At 40.0% G+C, this 26,744-nt stretch overlaps 3 protein-coding genes across 3 annotated transcripts; 2 read left to right on the plus strand and 1 right to left on the minus strand.

Moving 5' to 3' along the window:
• The first annotated feature begins 788 nt into the window (after positions 1-788).
• On the plus strand, positions 789-4,274 carry LOC130246095 (extracellular calcium-sensing receptor). Its single transcript, XM_056478956.1, has 8 exons — positions 789-818; positions 915-1,015; positions 1,160-1,457; positions 1,593-2,121; positions 2,212-2,417; positions 2,566-2,787; positions 3,161-3,284; positions 3,379-4,274. Exons 1-8 carry the CDS (start codon positions 789-791, stop codon positions 4,272-4,274), a joined length of 2,406 nt encoding a protein of 801 aa, XP_056334931.1.
• Positions 4,275-10,681: 6,407 nt separating this feature from the next.
• LOC130245561 (extracellular calcium-sensing receptor-like) lies at positions 10,682-12,510 on the minus strand. Its single transcript, XM_056478293.1, has 3 exons — positions 12,247-12,510; positions 11,283-12,107; positions 10,682-11,103 (listed from the first exon to the last, which is right to left on the minus strand). Exons 1-3 carry the CDS (start codon positions 12,508-12,510, stop codon positions 10,738-10,740), a joined length of 1,455 nt encoding a protein of 484 aa, XP_056334268.1. The 3' UTR covers positions 10,682-10,737.
• An 11,222-nt stretch (positions 12,511-23,732) lies between these two features.
• LOC130245559 (extracellular calcium-sensing receptor-like) lies at positions 23,733-26,637 on the plus strand. The gene is made up of 5 exons (XM_056478291.1): positions 23,733-23,987; positions 24,084-24,893; positions 25,041-25,272; positions 25,494-25,604; positions 25,736-26,637. The coding sequence occupies exons 1-5, from the start codon at positions 23,733-23,735 to the stop codon at positions 26,635-26,637; spliced, it is 2,310 nt and encodes a 769-aa protein (XP_056334266.1).
• The last annotated feature ends 107 nt before the right edge of the window (positions 26,638-26,744 follow it).

A 26,744-nucleotide genomic window follows, 5' to 3' on the forward strand; every position in this document is an offset into this window, starting at 1 on the left:
GATTTTTATTATTATGCACATTTAAGTAAACCAATCTCATAAAAATGTAACTGATTGGATGTATCTTTTCTACAGCTAGATTTAAAGTCATATTCCTATTTTAACTGATTGCATCTAATACATCTAATAATATAGATTTTATTGAATCTGACTACATATAAAAAATAAATGGACAAATTAAATAAAATCAAATGGTTACAAACAGTTAATGATAAATTTTATCATGATTGATCTTTTGACTAGCTTAGTGCAGCATTAGCAGACAATCTACTAAAACTGCATTAGCTAAATAATTGACATGTATTTGCAAAGTTACTTAGTGTTAGTAGTTAGTAAGTATTTAAAGTGGACTATCTAAATAAAGTGTTACCAAAATAATTTTTATCCTTTGTTCAGCAGGAAGCTTGTGTAAGTAAGGAGCATCACTTGGAATGGACTTTCTGTATTACCTTAACTTTTTAAGCTACAAATACTGAATATAAAAGTTATAAGCAGTTATTGCGACATGTCAAAAACATCCCTGAGTGTTAATGATGCATGCAGTTCAAGGTAACCTTGAGTGTTTGCTGAAACCACTGTGTTGGAGCTCAAAGCTCAAAGAATCATAGCTCAAAGAAAAGGTAATTACATTGACAGTCTCTTGGTATATACAGTTAAAGACTAAAAGCAGGTTTGCATATTCTATTGGCTTGTATGTTCCCACATGGCCGCTTAGGTCCAACCTTCAATCAGAGAGTATTTATAAATTCTGTACACAGTTCTGCCGAATTCATTTGTCTGTGTCAGTTATGGCACTGTTATATGCAACACTCCTTATGGTTTGGTTTCTGATGTACTTTAGTGTACAGAGTCAGTATAATAGCAAGGTTAGGTGTGTCTTTCAGGGAGATGACGATACATATACCTTTTACCAGGGGGGAGATGTGGTTTTGGGAGGGCTCTTTCCTTTACATTTCAGTCCTATTTCATCGCTTTCTTCTTATAAGACCAAACCTACTCCAACCACATATAAATTGTGTGTTATACTTTTGAATTCTCATTGATGTGTTGTAAGAAAAATATGTTTTACGTTATTTGTCTCTTCAGTTATCTTCTTGTTTTTCTCTTCTTTTTTGCATAGCTGTTTGTATTGATTAAATGTATGTGAAATCTGTTGCAGTTTTACCCCCCGAGCCTTGAGGTGGATGCAGACGATGATCTTTGCTGTGAGAGAAATAAACCAACGACAAGATCTTTTACCAAATCTGTCTCTGGGCTACCACATCAAGGACAGTGGTGATGATATACCAGTGTCTGTGAAGAGGTCTCTTCTCATGGTCAATGGACAGCCAGATAAGGACAGTGGACAGAGCTGTGAAGATACACAAAAGCAGCCGAGCCCCGTAGTTGTGGGAGAAGCATCATCAGGAATATCCATGGCTGTTCTGAGAAGCCTAGGCTGCTTCAAAATACCTTTAGTAAAACATTATCTTTTAAATATAATTGTATTATCAGTATCATTATTTTGTCTTGTTATAAAATTCAATGATCCTATATATTACACTTTTATGCCATTGCCAATATTACTGAATTGTTGCATTTTCCTGCTTTAGGTGAGTTATTTTGCATCTTGCTCCTGTCTCAGTAACAAGAAAGAGTTTCCAGCATTCATGCGGACCATGCCAAGTGATCTATTTCAAATCAAAGCCATAGCAAAACTTGTGCATTATTTTCAGTGGACATGGGTCGGGGTGATTGGTGTGGATACAGACTATGCCCGGTTTGCCATCCAGCTCTTCTTGAAAGAGTCACAACAGTTGAATATTTGCCTTGCGTATGTCCAACTTTATCCTGTTGCGCTGACTCAAGATGCAGCAGAAGAACTTGTGAGGATGTTGAAATCTTCTTCTGCTACAGTCATAATAAGCTTCTCTGTGGACTCTTATCTTTATGGTATTCTAAAAGAGTGCAGACGGCAAAATGTCACACATCTGCAGTGGATTGCCAGTGAGGCATGGGCCACATCAAAATCCCTCTGGGAGGACTTTGGTGATCTGCTAAAGGGAACATTGGGTTTTGCCATACGAAGAGCTGATATCCCGCATCTTGGCAGTTATCTCAAAGGAATAAGACCTCAGACCTCCCATTTTCTCTCAGAGTTTTGGGAAGAGACTTTTCGTTGTCGGCTAAATGGGTCTTTAAACACTCATGTACACAGTGAACAGGCACAAAACTGGCCAGCCTGTAATGGTAGTGAAAGTTTGGATGATGTGTACACCACATATTCAGATGTGTCTCAACTCAGAGTCTCCTACAATGTTTACAAAGCTGTGTATCTCATAGCACATGCACTGCATGACATGAGCAAATGCATCCCAGGAAAGGGCCCATTCCAGAATGGGACATGTGGGAGTTTGTATCAAATTCAGCCATGGCAGGTGTGTATTTCCTGTTTTAAATTAATTTCCTGTTTGTATGTTTTGATAATTATTTCTTCAAGATTATACAAGTATTAAAGTGTTGCAAATGTCTTTTTTATGTTTTCTTTACTCTTTGCATTATGTGTTCTTGCAAACTTCACCTAAGCTCCTGTACTACATGAAACAAACAAATTTCACAACCTTAGGGGAAGAGGTCAGATTTGATGAGAATGGTGATCCTATTGCATCTTATGACCTTATGAACTGGCAAAGAGGATCTGATAGCTCCCTTCAACTTGTCAGGGTGGGATTCTATGATGCCTCCCTTGAAGAAGACAAGGACCTAGTGATAGATGAGTCAGTGATTATGTGGCACAGAGCAGAGAAGGTGTGTGCCATTCCACACATCACTAGATATTGCTGGCTGTTTTTGCTTTTCCTTCAACTGCACTTAATCTTTATGGATAAACTAAAAACATTGGAACATTCTCATTTTAATTGGAAAAGCACTGTTAATTTCATTTTTAGTAAAGTTATATACATTTGAATACGTATGTTGTTATTACTGTATTTTTTACAGATCAGGGGTGTTTACTCTTTCTTTTTGAGGACAATTTTTATTATTTATTATTTTATTATTTTACAATTATTTATTCTGCAGAGTTTTATATAAAATGTCAATTTGCAAGGAATTGACTTGAAATTCACTCTCAAAGAGTTCAAAGAGTATGCAGTTTTTCTTATTGTGCTGTGGTCGTTAGGCACCAGAATCATTGTGCAGTAAAAGCTGTCTGCCAGGCTCCAGGAAGGCCAGGCAAAAAGGAAAGCCAGTCTGCTGCTTTGACTGTATTTCATGTGCTGAAGGAGAGATCAGTAATCAGACAGGTGTGAATTTCCAGACAGCTTCTCTCTTAATGGCTTTCTGAGAAGAAAGGAAAATTGCTATTTTATGGTCCCATTTTCTCCAATGTTTCCACAGACTCAATTGATTGCCTGACATGTTCTAAGGACACGTGGCCTAACCAAGCCCAAGACCTGTGCATCCCCAAAACTTTAGAGTTTTTGTCCTTTCAGGAGCCCTTGGGAATAATTCTTTGGGTATTTTCAGCATTCGGGGCCTGTGCAGCATTAGCAGTGCTCTGTGTGTTTGTAATGTATAGGAAGACTCCAGTCATACGAGGAAACAATATTGAGTTAAGTTTCCTTCTCCTCTTGTTCCTCTGTGCTTGTTTTTTGATTGGCCTTACATTTTTGGGGAAGCCCACTGACTGGTTGTGCCGAATTCGCTATCCAGCTTTTGGAATCAGCTTTACGCTCTGTATTTCATGCATCTTGGCAAAAACTGTAGTCGTTTTAATGGCTTTCAGGGCCACCATCCCTGGCAATAATGTCATGAAGTGGTTTGGTCCTGTTAAACAAAGATCAAGTGTTATCCTGTGCACATGTGTGCAAGCGCTTATTTGCATCATATGGTTAACAACTAAGCCCCCTATTGCTTCATATAACAGCAAGTTCATGAGTGAAACTATAATTGTTGAATGTTCTGTAGGATCTGAAACTGGATTTTGGTGTGTTCTCGGATATATTGGGTTCCTGGCATTCTTGTGCTTCTTCTTGGCATTTTTGGCCAGGAAACTGCCAGACAACTTTAATGAGACTAAACTCATCACATTCAGCATGCTCATATTTTTTGCTGTGTGGATAACCTTCATCCCAGTGTACGTGAGCTCAAGTGGAAAGTATATGGTTGCTGTCCATGTCTTTGCTATTCTAGCTTCTGCGTTTGGTCTCTTGCTATGTATATTTTTCCCTAAATGTTATATTGTATTACTGAAGCCAGAGAGAAATGACAAAAAACATATAATGAAAAAATAGTAAAAAACATATAAATTAATATAACATATTTGCTGTATGCTATTTAAAAACGTCTGAATCTTAAAAGCACTTTATTTTTGTGATTATTTGCAATTTTATGACAGATAGCTTGCTATGCACATAATTTATCAGTCATGTTTGATACAAATTTCTGTAAATTGATACATGTAAATAATTATAGTGTTTATTAAACCTTTCTAATTCACTTTTCCCTTTCAACTTTTTTTTTGCCTTCATTTTGATGATTTTTACCAAAGTTTGACAGCCCTCTGAATATTTTCGGCTAGGAAAATTACACACACACACACACACACACACACACACACACACACACACACATATACATATATATATATATATATATATATATATATATATATATATATATATATATATATATATATATCCCAATGAAGAACCAACCCTCTGCTTTCAAACAACAAAGGCATTTTATCTTCATGTTTCATGGTTTATACTCACTTAACTGCAGGTAGTTTTCATGAAAAATGTAAAAATAGATTTATGAAAAAAAGAGTAGTGCAATTTCAAGATTTATAGGATATAATACACACACGCACACACACGCGCACACACACACACACACACACACACACACACACACACACACACACACACACACACACACAGTGTACATACATTTACACCTACATTTATTAATTCACATGTGGATACTGTACGCACACTGTGTATGTATGCATGCACACATATGTACATGTGATTCTATGTGTGTGTGTGTGTGTAAAACAAATTTCTAACCTCATGCAGATTGTGGATGATTTTGATGTGGTGAGCCCTGGTATAATAACGTTAGGGATTAAGCCAATGGTAGGTTGTATAACTCTCATTTGAACCCACGTTCTTTATCAGATTTCATTCTTTGGAGCATGTGACGTCACATTCCTCACTCAGGACATACTTTAGGGCTTCTCCTACCATCTCATCTCCCTTTCATTCGCTTTTCCTGGGTCGGGTCGTGGTGGCAGCAGTCTGATACTAAACAGATGCTTGCGCCACTTATCACAGCTGACTTCTCTCGATGTGGAGGAGCAACGGCTCTACTCTGAGCTCCTCCCGGGTGACAGAGCTCCTCACCCTATCTATAAGGGTGCACCCTGCCACCCTGCAAAGGAAACTCATTTCTTGTATTCCAGATCTTGTCCTTTTGGTCATAAACCAAAGTTAACTTTGTTAATGATTCATTTTTTATTACTAAAGTAAGTATTGCATTATTTACAGACCAGTTATTTAATAATAGCTGCTGTTTTTTTAAAGATCATTCAGAATGTGTAAGCAAGTGATTAATAAACTATTCAAATTAACATTTATATATCGTATTATTCAGGCATTTAGTTACTTTGTATGTTAATAAATGCTTCATTAAATCAACCTCATCCAGGTTTGTGACCTAATCTAAAGTGAGGACTATTTATGCTTTGCAAATCCATAATTAAAGCTTTAGTATCAACTAAAAAATACATATTTGCAATCTTATCTAAAAATAAAACAACTGTATTTTAATACATTTCATTGTTATTTAGGGATGTTTAAACTGTACAGTAATTTTATGTTACATAAGATTGCAAAGGTTTATTTTTCAGTTGATACAGTTCAATTGGTACAACTTGAAATGAATAGAAATTAATAAATGTTCCTGTTTTGAATGTAACTGTCTTTGATTGTCATTTAAAAGGAAATTTACAAAGCAAATATAGTCCCTTATAAATTAGGTCACAAAACTGGATGAAGTTGAGTTAATAAAGCTTTTACAAACATGCAAAGTAACTATTACTATAAGTATTACTAAATAATTTTAATAGTTTATTAATCTATTTACTTGCACATTCTGAATGATCTTAAAAATAGCAACTATTCTTAAATGACTGGTTTGTAAATAATGCAATACTTTAGCAATGAAAAATGAATCATTAACAAATTATAAAAGTAAAATCATTAGACACATTATACATATGTGTAGCTGTATTTAACAACTATTAATGTAGAGTTAATGCTTAACAAATCATGAATTAACTATTTTGTAATACTACTGTATTTTCTAATAAATGATTCATGGGTAGTCATTATAAAGTGTTACCTGAAAAGCTTTATAAATGGCAGCATATAAATAACCTTTTAGCTGTTTTATTGACATTACTGTGTTTAGTTTTCAAATTAAGTTGTTTTTTTACCTTGCTTTTTGTTTGTGGAGGTGTTTGTGATTCAGCAGTAAAAGTTGTTTTTTTTATCCTGTTTTTATGTTTATTTTGACAGCAGGACACAAAGCCAAAAGATACTTGCACAAAAGTGATGGAGATCGGGATCCTTAGCATCGTTGAAGATAATGTTGCCACTGTTCAGACCAAACCAAATGTAAGGTGTCTGTCTATGGTTCTGGAAGAGCAAATCATGCTGTAAAATGTGCAAGGTCCTCTTTGGTTTATATTATTCCCTCAATATGAAAAGTTGGCAGGTCATTCCACTGTGGAGACTCCTGATGAATAAAGGGACTTAGCCGAAGGAAAAATGAATTAATGAATGTATAAATTAAAAGATAAAAGATTCAATCAACTTAAAAATTTAAGGCAACCAGCTGCACAGCTCTTATGAGTTAACTGAACTAATGTTAAGTTGTGCCTACTCATTTATTAGTTTACTCAACCCCTGTTTAATAATAAGCAAACTCATAATGACAAATAACATGTACTTAGGCTGGAATACTTTAAATTTTAGACTTAAACCAGCCATTTCAGTCATCTTTAAAATAAATTATTTGGCATGACTTTAACCACTGAAGTTGAGTAAACTCAAAATTTGCTGATTGCTTTAAAATTTTGCGATTTTTACAGTGTAAAGTGCGTTTATAATGTTAAACTTTCTGTGTTAAAGTGCATGTCATTAATGTTACAACATTTACCATTTACATGGTGTATTATACTGCAGTTTACTCATACTTTGCATTCTGCTAATTAGCATGTCACTGTAATGACAATTAAATTTTAATTGTTACTAATATATGAATTAGTTATATAATTTGTATATAAGAAAGTACATTGTATATTATACAGTGTAGTCTACTTCATGCATGTATCTTCTCTGTTTTTCATTTATATTATTTAATTTAATTTTATTTTTGAAATCATGTCTTCTGTCTTCACAAACCACTTTATGGACCACTAATGGACCACTTTATGTCCATTTGAGATGATCATTTGAGAGCATTTCAGTGTTGTGAGCGAGTTCGGTAAGCGAGTGGAGCAGCTTCATTTTGGTTGGAGTTTAGAGCAGAATTGTTTTAAAGATTTTTTTAAACAGGTGTTAAAACTGCTCCATCCTAATCAGATGTTCAATGATATATTCATTGAAGCGGGAAGCAGTTGAGGATGGAGCTTGGAGAGAGAGAGGAGCAGATATACAGTTGAAGTCAGAATAATTGGCTCCCCTGTTAATTTTTTTCCCCAATTTGTTTAACGGAGAGAACATTTTTTCAACACATTTCTAAACATAATAGTTTCAATAACTCATTTCTAACAACTGATTTATTTTATCTTTGACTAGATATTTTTCAAGACACTTCTATACAGCTTAAAGTGACATTTAAAGGCTTAACTAGGTTAATTAGGTTAACTAGGCAGGTTAGTGTAATTAGGCAAGTTATTGTATAACGATGGTTTGTTCTGTAGAATATCGGGGGGAAAAATTTGCTTAAAGGGGCTAATAAATTTTGTCCTTAAAATAGATTTAAAAAAATTAAAAACTGCTTTTTTTATAGCCAAAATAAAACAAATAAGACTCTCTCCCGAAAAATATTATCCTTGCTCTGTTAGACATAATTTGGGAAATATTTAAAAAAGAAAAAAAAAATTCAAAGGGGTAAAAGGGCTAATAATTCTGGCGTCAACTGTATATATGCTATTTCCTATCATTCTGAAATGAGTAACCCATATTTAGGGAAAACATTCTCAGTGTGTTCATTTCTCATGACTGTACATTAAAAAACAAGACTGTGAGAGCATGAAAAACGGTAAACAGATTGAGATTCAGTGATAATAGAGTAAGTTTGAGATCATTTTTATTAAGTGAAATAATACTTTAACAGAATATATAAAGTGTGTTATGCAACACAGCTGCAGAATTTGGCCATTGAGTTTCTTATTATCCTGTTTTCTTAACATGCCTTGTTGTCAGATTTAAATTCTTGTATTGTAACTCATGAAACATGCATAAGAGTTTAGAAAATGAGTAAATTGTAAGTATAATATTAATATAAATGTTATATATAAATATATAGCAGTGTTTCTCAACCATTTTCCTGGAGGCACACCAGCACAACATATTTTTGATGTCTCCCTCATCTGACCCATTAATTTCAGGTCAGGTTCTTCTAATGTTCGGTTGAGTTGATTCAGGTGTGTTTGGTTAGGAAGAGGTTGAAAATGTGTACTTTTGGTGTGCCTTCAGGATGGGGGATGAGAAGCACTGATATATAGGACCAAGCAGTGTCCTTGAACTTCTTTTTAAATGTTTGATTTTCATGTGTGTGCGTGATTTACACAGTAGGTAATGACTTTGAATTTATGGACAATCCTCATGGAAATAGATACATTCATTATAATCCCTATTGTTGAAACACAATCAGCTTTTTATACACTACAAACTTTATGATTTTAAGAATTTGATCAGCAGTTTCCTGTTTAATTGGTGCTTGTCTGCAGTTTGAGCTGTTTATAATGTTTCAAATGCATCCATTTAATATGACGGGGTGAGACATATCTCAATTGAGCACAGTTAGAAACTCTCGAGTAAACCTCTGGTGTTAGGACAAGATAAGATTTATATAGCACACATCAAGGTGCTTTACAAAATTTATAAATCAAATAAAAAATAGAATAAACATTAAAACAGAATAAATATGTAATATTTAAATATGCAAAAAAAAGTTTACATTTCAAAAGGTTAAAGGAAATGAGTTACATCATCTCAGTGGGATAGAAAAAATAAAATAAAATTAGACATTGTATTTTGCATTCCAATTTTACCTAACTAAAAGTTAAATAGCGATTTATGGTTTAGAAAAAAATATTAAATAGGTCTTGTTGAAATTTTACAATGTGGAGGAAAAGTACAGGGCTATTACTACATTATAATATTTTGTTGTTGTTGTTGTTATTTCATCATGTGTTTTTTGTCATTTTTCTCAGGTTTCAAAAGTACAACATAACATTTAGGAGCAAATATACAAATTAAAAGACCAAACGCAGAAGCTAGAATAGCAAAGACATGGACAGCAACCATATACTTTCCACTTGAGCTCACGTAAACTGGAATGAAGGTTATCCACACAGCAAAAAATATGAGCATGCTGAATGTGATGAATTTAGCCTCATTAAAGTTGTCTGGTAATTTTCTGGCCAAAAATGCCATTAAAAAACACAAGCAAGCAAGAAGTCCAACATAACCCAGCACACACCAAAATCCAATTTCAGATCCTACAGAACATTCAACAATTATAGTTTCACTCATGAACTTGCTGTTATATGAAGCAAGAGGGGGCTTAGTTGTTAACCATATGATGCAAATAAGTGCTTGCACACATGTGCACAGGATAACACTTGATCTTTGTCTAACAGGACCAAACCACTTCATGACATTATTGCCAGGGATGGTGGCCCTGAAAGCCATTAAAACGACTACAGTTTTTGCCAAGATGCATGAAATACAGAGCGTAAAGCTGATTCCAAAAGCTGGATAGCGAATTCGGCACAACCAATCAGTGGGCTTCCCTAAAAATGTAAGGCCAATCAAAAAACAAGCACAGAGGAACAAGAGGAGAAGGAAACTTAACTCTATATTATTTCCTCGTATGACTGGAGTCTTCCTATACATTACAAACACACAGAGCACTGCTAATGCTGCACAGGCCCCGAATGCTGAAAACGCCCAAAGAATTATTCCCAAGGGCTCCTGAAAGGACAAAAACTCTAAAGTTTTGGGGATGCACAGGTCTTGGGCTTGGTTAGGCCATGTTTCCTTTGAACATTTCAAGCAATCAATTGAGTCTGTGGAAATAAATGAATAGGTGGAGGATAAAATGTATTTGTACTATTTATTTATTGACATTTTTCAAAAATGTAATTAAGAGACAAAGTGGGAAGAAATTCACACCTGTCTCATTACTGATCTCTCCTTCAGCACATGATATACAGTCAAAGCAGCAGACTGGCTTTCCTTTTTGCCTGGCCTTCCTGGTGCCTGGCAGACAACTTGGACTACACATTGATTCTGGTGCCTAATGACAACAACAGACAATTTGTCTGAACGTAATGTGATCGCATATCACAACATAAGTTTATAAACGGATACATACAAATTTAAAATCTGAAAAAGCTGAGTTATTTATAATATTCTCTACATGATTACACATTTAGCATATTTTGTTTAAAAATGTTTAGTGCAAAATGAAATCAATAATGCATTTCCATTTTAAGCTACAGTACTCCATTTTATTTAGTCCAGTCAAAATCATAAAATAGAGCTGAAGGAAAAACAAACTTAGCCGGCAATATCTGTTGATGCGTGGAATGGCACACACCTTCTCTGCTCTATGCCACATAATTACTGACTCATCTATCACCAGGTCCTTGTCATCTTCGAGGGAGGCATCATAGAATCCCACCCTGACAAGTTGAAGGGAGCTATCAGATCCTCTTTGCCAGTTCATAAGGTCATAGGATGCAATAGGATCACCATTCTCATCAAATCTGACCTCTTCCCCTAAGGTTGTGAAATTTGCGTGTTTCATGTAGTACAGGAGCTTGAGTCACATTTAAGAGAAAGGATGATGTATAGGAAAAACATTACAATTCTTTGATGGAAAATATAAAGATTCCACAGATTATATATTTAACCATTGTGTTAAAATGTGTACACTGCTTGATAGTTCCTTATCAGTACAATATAGGCAGAGAATGTAAAATGATGATGGACACACACCTGCCATGGCTGAATTTGATACAGACTCCCACATGTCCCATTCTGGAATGGGCCCTTTCCTGGGACACATGTGCTCATGTCATGCAGTGCATGTGCTATAAGATACACAGCTTTATAAACGTTGTAGGAGACTCTGAGTTGTGACACATCTGAATAAGTGGTGTACACTTCATCCAGACTTTCACTACCATTACAGGCTGGCCAGTTTTGTGCCTGCTCTCCGTGTACATGAGTGTTTAAAGACCCATTTAGCCGACAACGAAAAGTCTCTTCCCAAAACTCTGAGAGAAAATGGGAGGTCTGAGGTCTTATTCCTTTGAGATAACTGCCAAGATGCGGGATATCAGCTCTCCGTATTGCAAAACCCAATGTTCCATTTAGCAGATCGCCAAAATCCTCCCAGAGGGATATTGATGTGGCCCAAGCCTCACTGGCGATCCACTGCAAATGTGTGACATTTTGCCGTCTGCACTCTTTTAGTATACTATGTAATTCCGATTCTCCAGAAAAATTTATTATGACTGTGGCAGAAGAGGCTTTTAAAATGTTCACAAGTTCCTCCACTGCATCTTCCATCAGTACAACAGGATAAAAGTGAACATAAGCAGGACAAATATTCAATTGCTCTGACTCTTTAAGAAAGAGCTGGATAGCAAAGTGAGCATAATCTGAATTCACACCTATCAGTCCAACCCATGTCCATTGAAAATAATTAACAAGTTTAACTAAAGCTTTGATTTGAAATAGATCACTTGGCATTGTGCGCATGAATGCTGGAAACTCCCTCTTGTTACTGAGACAAGAGCAGGATGCAAAGTAGCTCACCTGGAAAAAAATAACACAATACTGAATAGGAAATTAAAAGAGATAAGTTACATATTTATGTGTAAGTGTATATTGCAACCTTCATAAGCAAGACAAAGCTATGGCATTAAGAGATGAATGAAACAATAATGTATTTTACCAAGGGTATTTTGAAGGAGCCTAAAGTTCTCAGAACAGTCATGGAGACTCCTGATGCAGCATCTCCTACAATCACAGGACTCGGCTGCTTTTGTATGTCTTCACAGCTCTGTCCACTGCCCTTTTCTGGCTGTCCGTTGACCAGGAGAAGAGACCTCTTCACAGACACTGGTATATCATCACCGCTGTCCCTAATGTGGTAGCCCAGAGACAGATTTGGTAAAAGATCTTGCCGTTGGTTTATTTCTCTCACAGCAAAGATCATTGTCTGCATCCACCTCAAGGCTCGAGGCGTAAAACTGCAACAAGTCACACACACGCACACACACACACACACACACACACACACACACACGCGCATTGGCATTTCATAATGTCACATCTTACACTGTTTCACACAACAACTTTCAGACAGAATATTATGAAACCATGACATACAATTTGTAACTTGTTGGCTTAGGTTTGGTTCTGAAAGAAAACAACAATGACACTGGACTAGAGTGCAAAGGAAAGATCCCTCCTAAAACCACATCTCCCCACTGGTAAAAGCTGTATGTGTCTTCATCTCCCTGAAAGACACAGTTTTCCCTGCTTTTATGCTGGCTCTGCACACCAATACACAGCAGTGGCCAAAATGAAATCAACAATTTATAAAGTCGTGCCATAACTGACACAGAAACAAATCTAACAGGTACAGCCTTTATTGATAATCTGTGACTGAAGGATGGCCTTAAATTCATCAAGCATAATGTATGCCCCTCCTGGTGTAAGTCTGTTATGTACCAATATTCTGAAGGTAATTACTTGCTTGAACCAATGATATTACACATCTGATACACTCTGATCCATGAGACAATGTGTCGTTCAAATCGCATGTGTGAAAACATTTTTGGATTTCCTGTAAACAATAACGATGACAGTAAAGGTTGTGCGGGCACCTAATTGCTTCATTAGGTTATTAATGGTGTTTTCAGTCAGTACTTGTATATGCATTCACCATTAAAAGATTGGGATCTCAATTCAAACATCCACACAACAAACATAAATTATAATAATGATGTTGATGTGTTTATTATACCTTCACAGCGCTGCATTCAAATCCGTATTTGACAGAGAAAGTTACAAAGAATCAAATAATACAGAATGGTATAGCAGGTTATAGTTTAGATATAAACACTGATGTTTCTAATGAAGGTTAAAATCACAGTGTAATCACCATCATATGCCTTTAACATGATGCTCAAAAATGAAAGTTGTAGCAATTACTTTTTCATTGTTTAGCCAATAGGTGGCAACAAATAGTCATCAAAAATATGGCATTTTATAATTCTTATATACATACATACATATATTGATTGTCACCATAGAATTATAAGGATCTATCTGCATTCTAAATGATTTTGAGATAATGAGCTTCAAAGATTTGCATTCCATATAGCAAACAATATGTGTGTAACAGTTCTCTTTCTTACAATAACATGACAGAGACCCTAAATGTAATTTAAATGTAAATGACCAAAATTCTCCTAAATTTGCAAATTGGGGAAAAGTTCTAAAATCATTTTTCCACTTGGGATATATATATATATATATATATATATATATATATATATATATATATATATATATATATATATATATATATATATATATATGCGCAAATAAAAATATTTCACATTTAATATGTCTGTATTACATTTTTAACGCTACGGTTACTAAAGTAACCCTTCGTTCCCCGAGGGGGGGAACGGAAATGCTATGTGGAAACTTCCACTATGGGGATTTCGTCAGAAACCAATCATCTGAAAGAGTATAAAAACGGGCCAATGAAATGCCAATGAGTTGGCAGCGTCAGCGTGCACAGCTGGCGTCAATGACAATCAGTCATGCTATAAAGACGCAGCCAGTGCCATGCTCGACATCCTTTTCTAGCTGAAGAGACTTTCATGCTCAACAGCTAAGGGACAATCGTTGTGGCGAAGGAACATAGCATTTCCGTTCCCCCCCTCGGGGAACGAAGGGTTACTTTAGTAACCGTAGCGTTCCCCTTCGGATGGGGAACTCCAATGCTATGTGGAAACTTCCACTATGGGGAAATCTATGGAAAACGCCACGACGAAAGAACCTTACTGCGTCCCTGGCAAAGGGTGTGCCACGCAGTAGAGCGAGCGCACCTACAACGCCCCGAGACACAGTCTTCCAACGTGTCCCCTGGCCCTCACTTACCTGTTCAGAAACAGTTATATTTTTCGGGGAGTCGCAATAACCCAGTAAAATAGGTTTTGATACGACAGTACGTTGGGAAAGTGTTCAGTACCGATAGGGAGGACGCTGCGGATCTCACCTGTTACCCAGAGGGGAGACCTGGTGACAACCTATGGACTAGCCCAGAGATGGGGAGTCCTTGCATAAGGATGGTTAGCGGGGAGGGAAGACACGAGCCTGCCCTAGAAGGGGGGACTATACCGTGGCTGAGTGAACGTATGGGATCGCCAGCGGGGATCACGCATAACAGGCACCTATACCCAGAACGCGGGCTGACCAGCGGACATGCCGACAACGTAACAGGCCAACACCTGACTCCTCCGCTGAGTCAGGTGCTGGGGGCCTCGGAGGAACTCTGCAGGGTTCGCCAAAGAAATGGGGATCTAAACTGACAAAGCTGAAAAAGCGCACGTATCTCCGGGTTAGGGAGAGTGGTGCATCAAGCGTGTTTCGACATCTCAACTGAATCGTTTCCTCAATCACCAAGGGTTACCTAATACCCTTGAGGAAACCAGATTGTAACCTTGCAAATGTATTGGGTGTCACCCAACCCGTAGCTCTACAAATGTCTGTCAGAGAGGCGCCGCGTGCTAACGCCCAGGAGGATGCTATGCTCCGTAGTGGAGTGCGCTCTCACCCCCGGGGGACACGGCTCACCCTGGCCCAAAGGCGAGGGAGATGGCATCCACTATCCAGTGGGCCAACCTCCGTTTAGATACGGCACTTCCCATCTGCCGACCACTGTAATGGACAAAGAGCTGGTCAGAGGATCTAAGGCTCTGTGTGTGGTCCAAATATATTCGCAAAGTGCGAACAGGACACAACAATGAAAGGGCTTGGTCTGCCTCCTCTGCGGGCAGCGCTTGCAGGCTCACTACCTGATCCTTAAACGGCGTGGTAGGAACCTTGGGCACATAGCCGGGCCGGGGTCTCAGGACAACGTGAGAGTAGGCCGGCCCGAATTCTAGGCACGAGTCACTGACCGAAAATGCCTTCAGGTACCTAACCCTCTTAACCGATGCCAACGCGACCAGCAGAGCTGTCTTCAAGGACAGAAATCTCAAGGATACTGAGTCGAGTGGTTCGAAGGGATCCCCACGTAGGCTCGTAGCACTACCGCGAGATCTCAAGAGGGTATGAGAGGGGGGCGGGGTGGAAACATCCGCCTCGCACCTCTGAGGAACTGGATGATGAGGTTATGCCTCCCCACGGTGCCGCCATCCACGCATCATGATGAGCGGAGATGGTGGCCACGTAAACCCTCAGTGTGAAGCGCGACAGCCTTCGCTCCACCTGTCCTGAAGGAAAGAAAGCACAACACTGATCTGGCAAGATCAGGGGTCTTCTCGGCGAGAAGCGCACCACTCAGTGAATAGACTCCACTCCAGGGCGTAGGCATGCCTCGTAGAGGGTGCACCAGCCTGAGTGATGGTATTAACCACCGACAACGGTAGGTTACCTAAGTCTTCCTCGTCGCGTCTTATGGACCCCACGTGGAGGTTCCACAGAACTAAGCGAGGGTGCCAGATGGTGCCCTGTCCCTGAGAGAGTAGGTCCTCTCTCAAAGGACTCACCAGGGGGGGCGTCGCGAGGAGGGAGAGTTCTGATATCCAGGTCCGGTTGGGCCATGGGCGCAACTAGCAAGACCTGCCCCTCGTCCTCCCTGACCTTGCACGGAAACTGCGCGAGTAGGCTCACTGGGGGGAGTGCATACTTACGCCTGACTCGGGGTGGAGTCGCCATTCTCCCGGGGAAGGAGCTGCCGTGAGAGCCCGTTGGCCGCACGGTTGAGCCCATCCGGGTTGTGAATAGCAAGCAGCGACTTCAGCCGCGTATGACTCCAGAGGAGCAGATGGCGAGCGAGCTGAGACATGCAGCGGGAGCGTATACCCCCCATCCGGATGGAATACGCTACCGCGGCCGTGCTGTCCGTCTTGACCAGCACGTGTTGCCCCCTCAGCACCAGGTAAAAAGCGGCGCAGAGCGAGAAACACTGCCAACAGCTCTAGGCAGTTGATATGCCAATGCAGCTGGGTTCCCCTCCACAGGTCCGCAGCAGCATGCCCGCTACACACCCCACCCCCCCCCACCTCATACTGGAGGCATCTACCGAAATGGCAGCCTGCCTGGACGCCTGACCTAGGGGCACACTGGCCCGTAGGAAGGAGGGGACCTTTCCAGGGGGTGAGGGTGCGGTGACACAGCGCAGTGACAGTCACTCGGTGTGTGCCCGCGTGCCATGCGCGTCTGGGGACCCGATCGTGAAGCCAATGCTGTAGTGGTCTCATATGGAGCAATCCGAGCGGCGTGGCCGCGGCTGCGGAAGCCATATGCCCCAGGAGCCTCTAAAATAATTTCAGGGGGACCACTTTTTTTCCATCTCGGCTGGAGGGCCGGCTCGATTGCATCCTTCGCCAGGAGGACAGCAATCTCCTCTCGCAAGACAGGGGCGGACGCAGGACTGACCGTGAACCTGGGAGGCCGTTTTGTGAACTGAATCGCATAGCCGAGTCTGGTCGTATGGATGAGCCATTGCGATGGGCTGGCCCGCGCTAACCAGGCAGGCAGAGCCCCCGCAAATGGTCCCACCCGCACGATCGCTGACGTGCCAGCGGCGGGGCAGCGTGGAGTGAGTGGGCTCATGCGGGTAGCGCTGGGGTCCCACAGGAGAGCAGGAGAGGAGATGTTCTCGTCTCGCACTCAAACTCCAGGAGAGGGGCTGGTGAGTGGAGAGAAAGGAGACCGTTCTCTCGCGCTCCGTGAGCCATTGGCGAAATGCACCGATCCTGCGAGCTGGAAGGCATAGCGTCCCAGACTGGCAGTGTTCGGGCTGTCACATCCGGAGGAGGGGAAAAGTGCTCTTTTACTGAGGATTTGATGGCGTTTTTTTTTTTTTTTTTTTTAGCCTTTAAATAACATGCCCCGCCCTCCAGCGGGGAAAGAGCAAATTCCCTCCTCCCCAGATGGCCCGCCTCAGGGACGCTTCGTGGTCCGTTTTACCGAACTTAGCGGCGCCCTGGGCGGGGGATGCTAGTTGCCTGCGCGATGCTCGGCGCAGCCGCGTGGCCGGAGGCGCAGGCGGGTGCAGCGAAGCAAAGCTGCAGGCGGGCATCCTCGGCGAAAAAGCAGTGGATGTGGATGGCTCGGCGGGGGGGAGCGGTCATACAATCCCGCCGATAGAGACCTCGCCCATCGCCTCCGACTGCTCTATCACCGGCGTGAATTCCTGGGCGAATTCACCGCCGGTGTCGCCGAACAGGCCAGCCTGGGATATGGGTGAGTTAAGAAAGCGAACTTTGTCAACGTCACGCACATCACCAGTTTAGCCTGAGGTGGCATTCCTGGATCACGGATGTGACCATTGTCCTTCCCAGGGCACACACAGCCGACTTTTTTTTTTTTTTTTTTGTAAGAGCATAGTCGGTTGCGGTGCGGAGCTCATGCTCAGTCCTGGGTCGGAACCATCCTCGCGCAGCCGGGGCAGCGCCTGCACTTGGTAGCGCTGGTAGGTGGCCATAGCGTGCATGGTGAGGGGGAAGGCGCACGCAGCACACTGCGTGAGCCTACTGTGCCCATCCAGGAAGAAGGGGATGGGGAGGCTTAGAAGGTGATCCTCCACATCACACCCCTCTAATCGGTCCGGCCACGGGGCTGGGGGATAAACCATCTCCAGAGCCACGGCCGAAGCAGCCTGGGGAAGCACAGCCACAAAGTCTGCTTCTGGATTCGACGCCGCGCTCATAATCCTGGAGGGAGCGAGCGGGTTCGAATCCTCGTCAGACCTTGACAGCACAACCTCCAAGGATGGTGAGGATGGAAGCGCACGCAGATCGGGCAGAAAAAAGTGCCCTCAAGACTGCGTGAGTTTACTGTGCACTTCCGGGAAGAAGGGGACGGGAGGCTTTGAAGGTCTTACCTCCTTATATCCTCCACATCACACCCATCTAGTCGGTCCGGCCACGGGGCTGGGGGATAAATCAGAGAAAAGCACGGCCATCATGTCTGCTTTTTAGATGCCAACGCCGCGCTCTCCACCCCGGAGGGAGGGAGCGAGCAGGCTCGCATCCTCATCAGACAATGACAGCCCATCCTCCGATGCAGCGATGGACATCTGACCCCCGGTGTCATCAGGTGAGAGAGCGACCATCCAAGGACGGAGCGCTTCTCTTCACCTGAAGCTTGGATGGAGCGCGTGGAGGAGCGAGAGGTCTGCAGCCCGAGGGCGGCGGATTTACTCCCACTGAAACCCTCAGATCTGCCCAAGTGCCAACCGCAGTGCGGGTGACAACTGGGGTGGGTGGCTCTTTTGCAAGAGCGAGCCGCGATCTTAACTGCGCAACAGACATGACATCAGTGATGGAATGTACTGCCCGCGAGCACCGCATTAACATGCTGGACCCCCAGACATGAAACGCTGTGCTCGTGCCCATCATCCGGGGATAGGAAACCACCGCATCGAGAAACGCACGGTTGGAGTGACGTCTTGAAAAAGACAGCTTATTACTATTGAATTATATTTATTGAATTATATGTCCCATGAATTAAATTAAGTATTTGCCCTTCAAGGCTTAATATTTAATTTAAAGACTATAAAAGGAACAGACAATGACCAAATGAGTTTAATAAACACTGAAAAGTGTTTCACTTACTATATGTAAACAAATAAATATATTTCACATTTAATATATACATTTTTTAATATTCATTTCTTTTTCAACAATGTAAAATGTAACATTTCATCTCAATGTCTACGACGTGATGGCAGAGTGTGTAGCACGATTGCCTCACAGCTAGAAGGTCGCTGATTCAAGCCTCAGCTGGGTGAGTTGGCATTTCTGTGTAGAGTTTGCATTTTCTCTTTGTGTTGTGTGGGTTTCCTCCTGGTGCTCCGGTTTCCCCCACAAGTCTAAAGACATGTGGTACAGGTGAATTGGGTATGCTAAAATTGGCCATAGAGTATGTGTGTGATTGAGTGTGTATGGGTGTTTTCCAATGATGGGTTGCAGCTGGAAGGGCATCTGCTGCGTGAAACATATGCTGGATAAGTTGGTGGTTCATTCCGCTGTGGTGACCCCAGATTAATAAAGGGATTAAGCTGAAAAGAAAATGAACGAATGAATGAATCTCAATGTAAGGGAAAATCATCAAATTTACACACTTCTCAATTTTGTGTGGTGTGGCATTATTTAGCCGACTCTGATTTTGTGTGATTTTGTCTTCTGGTCTTTCCCGCTGTCAATGGAGCAGTCCGGCGAAATTACAAAAAAGCTGATCCTTATTGATCCTTGTGCGTGCATTAAAAATGCTGGTTAGCTCACAGAAAGAACCTTATAGAGCCAAGCTAGAGTTCGACTTTGTAGATAAACTGTTTTTGTTTTTTAAATAAAAAGTCTTAAAATGTAAACATCACATAATGTAAATAAGATGCCATTTAATAAGAATATGTGAAAAACTCAAACAGCAGTGGTGTACTGGTTAGTGCGTCGACACATGCACTCCGGTGCTCACGGCGACCCGAGTTCGATTCCCCCCTCATGGTCCTATGCTGATCCTTCCTCTCTCTGCGCCCCACGCTTTCCTGTCAATACTCTCTAACTGTCCTGTCCATTAAAGGGGAAAACCCCTAAAAAAAAACAACAACCAAAAAGTGCACCATACTAATAAACATAAATAAAAAAAAATTAAACATAACTAATGCAAGCAGAAATGCAACTATGATAGAAAATAGGGAAAACTTGATAAAGTATTATAACCTACTGTACTATTCACTCTTCAAATAAATTTCACTATAAATCCCATTTTATCATGGCAACTAAAATAAAGTGAAATAAAGTGAACTCGTCTCTGTTGTCTTCCACATTCCACAACCATACCTTGAGATTTTGGAGGACATTTTCCCTGTCATCCTCTTTATTTTGAGGAGAAGCTGTTCCACAGGGTTCCCCTAAACACGAATATTGGCATGTACAGTGTTTTGAACAGTACTATAGTAAAGTACTTCAATACAGTATATGCCGAGCTAGTGTTGTTCCCATACTGATAAACTTCCGGTGACCGGTTATTGTGAATTTTTTTCCATTTTATACGATTCCTTTTACAGCATCGATGTTGTAATGTAATTAAAATACATTCTGGCTGATGAAAGTAAATCCACATGATAGCGAGAATGACAAATTTATATAAATAAATTTACTTACCTTTACTAGACATTACTATAGTATTTTAAATGTGCAACACAGGATTTCATTTGTTTGTTTGTTTGTTTTTGCTATCTAGAAAAAAATATATGCATATTCATTGCAATAAATAACTTAACGATTATGCCACATGTCTTTGGCGGTTTAATTGATCTCTAAGGCAGAATTGAGTTAGATTGTAATTGCTTTGATTTAAAAAAAATTTGCTTAAATGTAGCTAATCTACTTTTGCCATGTAGCTTTTAGCTTAGCTTGCTACATTTCCCAGGGGGTAACTTTTAGTGTAGTTAAGCTACATTTTAAGTAGAGTATCTACTAGCTTAGCTCACTACATTTTCCATGTAGCTTGCACAACACTGGAGATCCGATATTTTTGTTTAAATATTTTTGCTTTTGACTATTAAAACTATTTGCCTTAATAATGTTGGTAAATTTAAATAAAGTTGTTAAATAAAAAAAATCCTAAATGGATTGTTAAAAAAATATTTAATAATTATCGATACCGAATTATATGAAACAATTTGTTTATTTTTTATTTAATACATCTATAGCAACTTTGGACTATGGAGGAAACCGGAGCACCCGGAGGAAACCTACGCAAACACGGGGAGAACATGCAAACTCCACACAGAAATGCTAACTGGTCCAGCTGGAACTCGAAACAGCGACCCTCTAGCCGTGAGGCAACAGTGCTAACCACTGAGACAGCAGTGGGAGAATTTGGGGCATGTCATTTGGGGGATTCAGGAAGATCAGGTGGTGGTGGCTGCTCAGTAAACTCTGGAGGCAGTAAATAAATGGTGACCATAAAGAGAGGAGAGGATCCAAATGCAGCCAACACAGTGGGTTTTCATTCACTCATTTTCCTTTGGCTTAGTCCCTTTATTCATCAGGGGTCACCACAGCGGAATGAATCACCAACTTATCCAGCATATGTTTTACAAACTGGATGCCCTTCTAGTTGCAACCCAGAACTGGGAAACATCCATACACACTCATTCACACACATACACTATGGCCAATTTAGTTTATTCAATTCACCTATACCACATGTCTTTGGACTGTGGGGGAACCCAGAGAACCCAGTAGAAACCCACGTGAACACAGGGAGAACATGCAAACTCCACACAGAAATACCAACTGACCCAACCGGGACTCGAACCACCTTCTTGCTGTGGTTGACAATTCTAACCACTAAGCCACCAGTGGGAGGATTTGGCACGTGTCATTCAGGGGATTCAGGAAGCTCAGGTGGTGGCAGCCAAACAGTAAACTCAGGTAGCAGTAAATAAATGGTGACCATAAACAGAGGAGAGGATCAAAGTGCAGCCAACACAGTGGGTTTATCTAAACAAAACAAAACATCAAACAGAACCAGTTTTAGGGGTGACCTAAAACTACTGACAACAAGGGTTAAGACAAGAGGGCATGACAGATAACGGGATACTAAACAAACTAGATAACAAGGGGGTGGAGACAATGAAAATCCAAGGCAACTAATAAGGATAACTAAGGAACACAGGAGAGCTACAGTGAAAGGACGTGACATGGATCATCAAAACTAAACAGAAATACAGACAGGGTTATACAAGTATTCAAATATGAAATTGAGTCCAATTAATTAGATTTAATATTTAGATTTTTTTGCATGAATAATTAAATCCATTAACAAGCCTACATAATAAATTATTATTGTAGTTAAATATAGTAATATGCAATTTGTCTAACAGCAGAAAAATACAGTTTTAGTTTGAGGTATCTTGGGAAACATAGTCCACCTGAGTCAATATATCTCAGAAAGACGTCATGCATAATTTCATACATGACTAACATATAAAACCAAAGACAGAAGTTGCATCTCCCAGCCTTTTCAGTTGGGGAGGCTAACAATATAATGATTTATATTTTTCTTTATATACTTAATATTTTTAGTGTAGCTATGACTTCAAGATGCAACCCAAGGGGTAACTTCGATCTGCCAGTGTTCATGACTAGTGGAGACTTCACAATAGGAGGAATTTTTCCTTTACATTATAGAGTAGAGCTTCCACCAACAGACTATATGAAGAGACCGTTAACAGCACAGTGTCGGGGGTAAGGATATGTCTTAGAATTTTTTTTTCCATAAACTGTTCATTAAATCTATTATTACATTTCCATTCATTATGCAAATGCCATCTAATGTATTACAATACTTTCTACAAAGGTATTTCATTAATGTTCTTAAAGACATTTAATTACAGTTTTTGCCTATTGCTTGAACACTTTAGACACCTGGTTAGATCAAAGTAACAAAACTTGAAGCTTTTGTTACTTTGCCTTAAACATGGCATAACCATACCTTAAGTCAAAAGCACCGCTTTGCACTTCAGCTGCAATTTTGCAGCACACTTGCTCCTGCACACTACAGACTATTTTATACATAAGGCGACACTTTATTCAAAAATTAAATTTCCTAGGTAGCAAGAAAGAAAACACATCCATTGAAAACACTTAAACACAACTGAAAAGTATTTACAAAACTGATCATCAATCAGCCAACCACAAATATGACTACATATTTGTAAACCCTGTTAAAGAAATTTTTTTTTCAATAAAAAAGAGACACTTGGAGATGATGCGTATATGACCACTAGCTGCATGCCTCTTCTACAGGCAATGGAAGAGGCATGTTGAGACATTGAGGTAATGTCAATCCATGGATGGATTTGCCACACAAGGCGTTATTTTTCCTGTTGCTTAGGTGTATGAAAGAACGCAGTGTTTAAAATATATGATGCAAGCATGTATAATTTTGTCCTCACAGTGACATTTTGACAAGGATTGTTAGGTGATGATAGCAGAGTTTCGATTTGACATAGAGATTGAATTTTTTTCCCAGTGTTCAGTCTTATGTGTTTATGTTTAATGTTGTGACACGAGCCAAAGTTTAGCAAAAATTTCTAAAACAATAGGCAAAAACTGTAATTAATGATTTTGTTTTTAATTCAGGTTTGATCCAACGGCTTTTAGCTGGGCTCTCACAATGGCACTGGCCGTGGAAGAGATAAACAACCGAAAAGACCTCTTACCAGAACATGCCCTTGCCTATAGAATCTTTGACTCTTGTGCAACTCCTGTAATGGCTCAGAAAGCAGTCTTGGCAGCTCTGAATGGACAGGATGTTGTTCAAAGTTTTATATGCTCTGGAGCTAGCCCCTTATTAGGAATAATAGGGGAGTCTGGATCATCACAATCAATTGTTGTCTCCAGAACTTTGGAGGCATTTAGAATACCAATGGTATTACATATATATTTATATTTTACCGTCTTTATATATTAATCGTGTCTGTGTGTATAAAGTTGGCTCGTTTTTTTTTCTACACTAAATTTATAGATAAGCTATTTCTCCACCTGCTCTTGTCTAAGTGACCGGAAGCAGTTCCCAACATTTTTCAGAGTGGTTCCTAGTGATGACTACCAGGTCAAAGCAATTGCAAAGCTCTTAAAGAGGTTTGACTGGACATGGATTGGTGTTGTGACTGAAGACCATGATTATGGCAGGTTTGCTTTACAAGGCTTAAAGCGAGAAATTGAAAATACAAATATTTGTTTGGCTTATCATGAAATGATTCCAAAAGACTATACCCAGGAACGAGTCTTGAAGATTCTTAAAGTAATGAAAGAATCAACTGCCAAGGTGGTTGTTGTTTTTTCTGGGGAAGGGGAATTTTACCCTTTCTTGGCAGAGTTTGTGTCTCAGAATATGACAGGAATTCAGTGGATTGCAAGTGAGGCTTGGGTTACTGCTTCAATGTTAGCAGAGACATATTCATTTTTAGATGGAACAATTGGCTTTGCAGTTCGTCAAGGACACATTCCAGGTCTTCAGGATTACATCAGAACAGTGACTCCAGAAAGATACCCTTCTATTCCTCAGGTTCAGGAATTGTGGGAGGCTTTGTATGGTTGTTCTCCATCCACATCCACCTTTAGCAGTAATTTACCCTCCTGCACAGGAAAAGAAACTCTCAGAAAAGAACACTCAGCCTACATGAACACTTCAAGCCCTCGTGTGTCCTACAATGTGTACAAAGCAGTGTATGCCTTTGCTTATTCTCTTCATAATCTTGTTCAATGTAGAAATGGACTAGGGCCATTTGAAAATTTCTCATGTGCAAACATCAACAATGTGTTTCCATGGCAGGTAAAAGTACTTAAGGATTTGATAATCACTTGTGTTTACATAGATTAGCTATTCTATTACACATGAACCTTCTAGATGTGGATGGTTTGGAAATTTGTTTTGATCATAAATTCTCCATTTCTATTTTTTTCCCTCTGTTGTCTTCAGCTTCAGCATTATTTACAGGAAATATCCTTCTCTGTTTCTGGAGAAGAAGTTAACTTTGATATTAAGGGAGATGCAATACCATCATATGACTTGATAAACTGGCAAAGAAGTACAAGTGGAGATATGCAGTTTGTTAAAGTTGGCCTTTATGATGGTGCTCAGCATTCTGGCAAAGAACTGCTGATTGAGGAGCAGGCCATTACATGGTTTAACCAACAGACTAAGGCAAGGTGTTGACTGTAGCCTACACTGCCATCTGTTGTTCTAATAATATAACTGAAACTATATGTGGTCATTAAGCTTTTACAGTATATGTATGATAATCTGATGTGCTATTTTATTATTATGTTAAATATGTCAATGCATTTGGTATCTCATTCTGATATTTGGAGACACAGATTCTTGGGAGGAGGTTATAATAAAAATAAATTTTAATATAGGTACCTGTTTCAGTATGCAGTAACAGCTGCACTCCAGGATACAGGAAGGCTGTTCGACATGGGCAGTCTCTGTGTTGTTTTGATTGTGTTCCATGTGACATTGGCAAGATCAGTAATCAGACAGGTCAGAGTTCTGTGATGCATGTTTTCCTATTGATAAGATAATATAAAGACACCATTTCTTCTTGCTGTCATCATATTCTGAATTCCCATGAACCTCATGTGATTTTTTGTTTTTATCTCTTTCTTTGATAGATTCAGTAGATTGTTTGTCTTGCCCTGAAGACTATTGGTCTAATGTAAATGGAACAGAGTGCATCCAGAAAGTAATTGAATTTCTCTCCCATGATGCGATGGGAATGACCTTGACTGTGGTAGCTGTAGCAGGAGCCTTTCTGACCATCACTGTGCTGGTGATATTTCTGTACAACAAAGGAACCCCTATAGTCCGTGTGAATAACTCTGAACTCAGTTTCTTCATCTTGTTATCACTGACTCTTTGTTTTCTGTGTGCTTTGATATTTATCGGGGAACCCACATTCTGGTCCTGTATGCTTCGACACACTGCATTCAGCATCACCTTCTCGCTTTGCATCTCCTGCATCTTGGGCAAGACTTTAGTGGTGCTGGCTGCTTTCACAGCGACTCGACCTGGAAACAATATAATGAAATGGTTGGGCCCTACACAGCAAAGAATCATCATTTTCTGCTGCACTCTAGTTCAGGTGCTCATATGTACAGTCTGGCTTGTAGCATCCCCACCATTCCCCTATAGAAACACTAAATATCAGCAGTCCAAGATCATTCTGGATTGCAGTGTGGGCTCTGATCTGGCCTTTTGGTGTGTGCTGGGATATATTGGTCTTCTGGCTTGTGTCTGTTTTTTTCTGGCTTTTCTGGCCCGGAAATTACCAGGTAATTTTAATGAGGCCAAATACATCACCTTCAGCATGATTATATTCTGCACTGTATGGCTGGCTTTTGTACCCGCATATGTCAGTTCACCTGGTAAATTTACAACTGCTGTGGAGATTTTTGCTATACTAGCTTCTAGTTTTGGCCTGCTTCTCTGCTTGTTTGCTCCCAAATGTTACATTATTTTAGTGAAGCCAGAGAAAAACACCAAGCAACATTTAATGGGAAAAGTCACAAAATAAATAATTTTTGTACAGAAACTTTTCAGAAATATATTTAAAATTTGTTATAAGTGTGAAATCCAAATACTATCTCCGATTATGAAATTGTAAATATTTTTAGAGACAGA

The sequence above is a fragment of the Danio aesculapii genome, chromosome 18 (assembly GCF_903798145.1).
Source record: "Danio aesculapii chromosome 18, fDanAes4.1, whole genome shotgun sequence".
NCBI classification, from domain to species: domain Eukaryota; kingdom Metazoa; phylum Chordata; class Actinopteri; order Cypriniformes; family Danionidae; genus Danio; species Danio aesculapii.

Excerpts from the sequence above, each read along its gene's own strand:
- LOC130246095 (XM_056478956.1), top strand. The coding sequence starts at position 789 with ATGGCACTGTTATATGCAACACTCCTTATG. Across the intron at positions 2,788-3,160 it reads TGTGGCACAGAGCAGAGAAG|GCACCAGAATCATTGTGCAG; the intron begins GTGTGTGCCATT and ends TGTGGTCGTTAG. Across the intron at positions 3,285-3,378 it reads AGAGATCAGTAATCAGACAG|ACTCAATTGATTGCCTGACA; the intron begins GTGTGAATTTCC and ends ATGTTTCCACAG.
- LOC130245559 (XM_056478291.1), top strand. The coding sequence starts at position 23,733 with ATGGCACTGGCCGTGGAAGAGATAAACAACCGAAAAGACCTCTTACCA. Across the intron at positions 23,988-24,083 it reads AGGCATTTAGAATACCAATG|ATAAGCTATTTCTCCACCTG; the intron begins GTATTACATATA and ends CTAAATTTATAG. Across the intron at positions 24,894-25,040 it reads ACAATGTGTTTCCATGGCAG|CTTCAGCATTATTTACAGGA; the intron begins GTAAAAGTACTT and ends TGTTGTCTTCAG.
- LOC130245561 (XM_056478293.1), bottom strand. The coding sequence starts at position 12,510 with ATGATCTTTGCTGTGAGAGAAATAAACCAACGGCAAGATCTTTTACCA. Across the intron at positions 12,108-12,246 it reads GCTCCTTCAAAATACCCTTG|GTGAGCTACTTTGCATCCTG; the intron begins GTAAAATACATT and ends ATTTTTTTCCAG. Across the intron at positions 11,104-11,282 it reads ATCAAATTCAGCCATGGCAG|CTCCTGTACTACATGAAACA; the intron begins GTGTGTGTCCAT and ends ATGTGACTCAAG.